This window comes from Erythranthe guttata, chromosome 2, assembly GCF_056151865.1.
Source record: "Erythranthe guttata isolate IM_541 chromosome 2, IM_541, whole genome shotgun sequence".
In the NCBI taxonomy this organism is placed as follows: domain Eukaryota; kingdom Viridiplantae; phylum Streptophyta; class Magnoliopsida; order Lamiales; family Phrymaceae; genus Erythranthe; species Erythranthe guttata.
The window spans coordinates 8,461,882-8,465,733 of record NC_142534.1 but is presented as its reverse complement, the minus strand read 5'-3'; the positions used below and the strand labels follow the sequence as shown (position 1 = coordinate 8,465,733).

Genomic DNA, 3,852 nt, shown 5'->3' with positions numbered 1-3,852 from the left:
ACCTTTATTATATTAAATAAAATTAAATAATAAAAATAAATATTTAAATAAGTAAATGAAAATTATAACTATCAAATGAGCGGAAAAAATTTCCTAGTGTTTAGCATGGGCAACCTTACTTTTATTAATAAGATATTAAAGGATGAGCTTATTGGTGAAAGTCTGAAAGATATATAGCCCCTAAACCTAAAATAATAAAAATGTTTGGTTAGGGAATTATGTAAAAAAACCCCATATTTAAATTCTTAAGAGATGATTTTCCAAGCAACACACATGTTATATATTATGCGAATTTGCCATAATTATTCTATAAAAAAATATTAAAATTCAGATACACAATCAGTTGAAACAAATCATCATAAAGAACGAATAAATCAAATCTGAAAATTAAATATATTACGATTTAAAAAAGCAAAGAATGTAAACATGACCGATGAATAAGATAGGACAACACATAAGGATAACACGTATTGCGTGTATATATGCTGCCAAATGGAGTTAAGTTTATATATTATATAGATAACAAAAGGGCATACAAAACCCCAATGTTCAAGTATTGAAACAGTGGCGATAGATAAATTCATAACGAAGCGGATTTTGGTTTAAAAAATCTTTCTGTTACCCAGTTTCCTCCCAGCTTGCTTCTGACGTTGATTGTGCGTTTTCCTTTTACTGAATCATCAATTGAACAATCTAGTAGAATCAGTAGTTACAGATTAGCTAATAATACGATTTAAATAGAGAAATGGAAAAGATATTGCTAACCTTGCAAACACAAGTCCAGCGGTGAGAACCATTCCTCCGACAGCCCAAGGAACTCTTTTATTCAATTGCATATCATAAATCCATTGCCTAAAATCTCCCAAGAACAAAAAACTCTTGTCTTTGTGTTCTCGTCCACTTACGATATCAGAATGTGAATTTTTCCATGAGTTAGAAATATAATCAAGACTCGCCTTTCCACCATAACACGACGATGATTCTTCTTCTTCTTCTTCAGATGATGATGAGGTTGTAACAGAGAAACCCGAGGCACGGCAGAGCTCAGTTCCATTAGATACCCATTCCGAAGCTCTACCACATACAAAGTCGCCTGCTCCACATGGCGATAGAGCCTGAAAAATAAATGTCCAATCACAAAATTCCCAATTATTAATTATTTATTCATCGGCCAAATAAATACGAGCGTACCTGTGTCTTTGCATCCATAGCAAAGTATGCCGTAGAGCAAGCTTGATAAAGCTTATCGCATAGAGACGAACATATAAGTGGAGGTCCACGCTGTACACCAACAAGGGGATCACAAATAGAACATTCGACGAGTTCCCATAATTGCAAGCAATCTTGGCTTCCTTCCCCGTAAGAAGAAAGTTTCCTTATTGATAAAAGAGCAGCGTGCGTCTGACTAACATCACAGCATGTCCTTTTGCGAAATACCCTGCAAAATCTCAGTGCATCTCTTGCTGCTTTCTTCGGTGCTTTTCCTTCACTTGAAAATGGAGGGAATCTACCACCTTGTGATATGCAAACTCCACTACTTTTACCTGCAAACAGAATTTCTTACATTCTTTTTTTATTCCATTCAAACAGAATTTGAAACGAGACTAAACAGTAGATTCATACAACTTTCTCCTCATAAGTTAGTTAACGTGTCAGTCATACTAGTTGAAACATCTCACATAAGGTCTGATTTTCAGATCTTGCGTTTTAGGTCTGACAACCCTTCTTGAGGTAAGAAGTAAAATAGCCCCTTGAGACACACAAAAAAAAAAAAAAAAAAAAAAGAAACATCATGCAGCAACTTTGTTAAGATTCATGCCCAAATCCATGAATAATATACCCCTCATCAGTTATTCGTATGTTTGGATTTTTCGTCATCCGTAAAATTGATTTAATAATCTATCACTTGTCTGCATCCATTAAAGAGCTTAGAGGTTTAGATACTCTATCACTTGTCTGCATCCATATGCATTCCTTAAGTTAACAGGATCAGCCACACTCTAATCAAATAAGTGAGCATTCGATGCCATTGGCTAAACTCTTGTATATTAGCATAATGAAATGCAATTAGGGATTAAACACTTGAATTTGCACATTTAGAAGAGATGACAAAGAGATGTTTGCACAAAATCCGATTCTTGCAATGAAATGCAGCTATCTGTCTGTGAATGACTAATTCAAATTTTGTCACTATACTATAGTTAGTTTATACATCTCAATGGACTAATCATGTTCAAAATCCATAGCTGTCATTGATACGAGAATCAATTGTTTCATAGCAACATGATACAGCAGACACTGCAAACAAACAACCCATCCCAGAAACAGGCAGTCCATCACATACATAAATATATATTATCTAAACAAATAAATAAGCAGATAAATTACAATTGCAATCAGAATTTAAATAATTTTACATTTTGATAACAATGTTAGATTTGTCTAGAAATTGAAAGAACAAGTGATAAGGGAAAGCTAAGTGAACAAAGAAAGAGAACAGTAATACTGACCACCGGCGTGCAGGAACAAAAAATTGAGAAAAGGGAGAAACATTAAGAAGAAGTAACGGCTGAATATCCTCATTCTATTAGACAAATGGAGAATTTGGGTTTCTTTATAGCATCCACAACGATGACCCTAAATTTTGGGATCCCCTGTCCACTCTGCCATCAAATATATTGCAACCAACGGATTTCTTAACCTAAAATTGGCTTTGGAATCCAAATAAGGAGGAAAGAAAAGCTGGAGAAGACTGCGACAAGTGGTCAGTCGAGTCGCGTCGAGGGGAGAAACGGTGGAGGCGTACAGTGGTTGCGGTCGTGGTTTAGGGTCTTTATATTACGAGTTATGTTTTTAAACATTTTACTAATTTCCAATGTTGTAAACAAAAATGTCCTATCTAAAAAATAATTAGAGAAAATCTGTTATCTTGTTGTAAATAATATATAATGTGGTTATTCCTATCTTAAGTTACTCGAAGTTTATAACTCCCAACTACGCCACTAGAGATTCTCAACTTACCCATTATCCCATAACTCCTCCCTCCATGATCTATGTAGGGTATAACTTCCGTGTAACTCCCATGTAACTTCCGGTGGTTTGCACCTATATAAATGAAAATCTCCCCTCCCCTAATGATCCACAATTTTCTCTCTACGGATTGTTGTTTTTGCTTTCTCTCTTTGTCTTGTTATTTATATTCTTATGTATTTCCACAAACACAAACCAAAGAGCTAGATAAATAGGCCATTTTACAACACGTTATCAGCAGGAAGTGCTCGTCGTTATTGTGGAAAAACAATCGTGAGGATACTTGAAGAATTCGAGGTGCTCGTGGAAAGGTAATTGTTCGTGGGACAAGGTTACTTAGAGAACTTGTGATCCAGGTTTGTATGTGAAACGGTAATCTCGGAAGAATATACTATATTTTTCGTAATATTTGGATTTAAGTGTTTTAAATAAACTTTAATCTCCTTGAAATTTTGATTTCGTCAGAGATGCATGATACATCTATTTAATGGCATAAAATATATGAATTAACTTTATGTTCAAGTCATTACTTAATTTATACCGTGGATAATTTGAATATATGATCTGATTGGTAATCTTTATTCTATAATGTGATTAAAATGTCTTGTTATTTCATATAATAATTGTTCTGAGCATGTGAAATGCCATTAGTACTCACACTCCGTGGTATGCTGATGTGGCCAACTTCTTGGGCCGTGGAATCATTCCTGACGATCTATCTTATCACCAGAAGAAAAAATTCCTTCACGACAGTCGTTTCTATCTATGGGACAAGCCGTTGCTTTTCAGAACCGGCCCCGATCGTGTCATCCGAAGATGTGT

The 3,852-nt window shown here is 34.9% G+C and overlaps 1 protein-coding gene across 2 annotated transcripts; it reads right to left on the bottom strand.

The window, feature by feature from the left end:
- Positions 1-381: 381 nt before the first annotated feature.
- Positions 382-2,912, bottom strand: LOC105958223 (folate receptor family protein). Of its 2 annotated transcripts, none has more exons than XM_088826865.1 (4): positions 2,511-2,912; positions 1,192-1,544; positions 766-1,115; positions 382-693 (listed from the first exon to the last, which is right to left on the bottom strand). In XM_088826865.1, exons 1-4 carry the CDS (start codon positions 2,581-2,583, stop codon positions 681-683), a joined length of 789 nt encoding a protein of 262 aa, XP_088682991.1. In that variant the 5' UTR covers positions 2,584-2,912; the 3' UTR covers positions 382-680. The 2 variants fall into 2 exon arrangements, with proteins under 2 accessions (XP_088682991.1, XP_012837678.2); XM_012982224.2 differs by having other exon boundaries at positions 382-672.
- Positions 2,913-3,852: the final 940 nt, after the last annotated feature.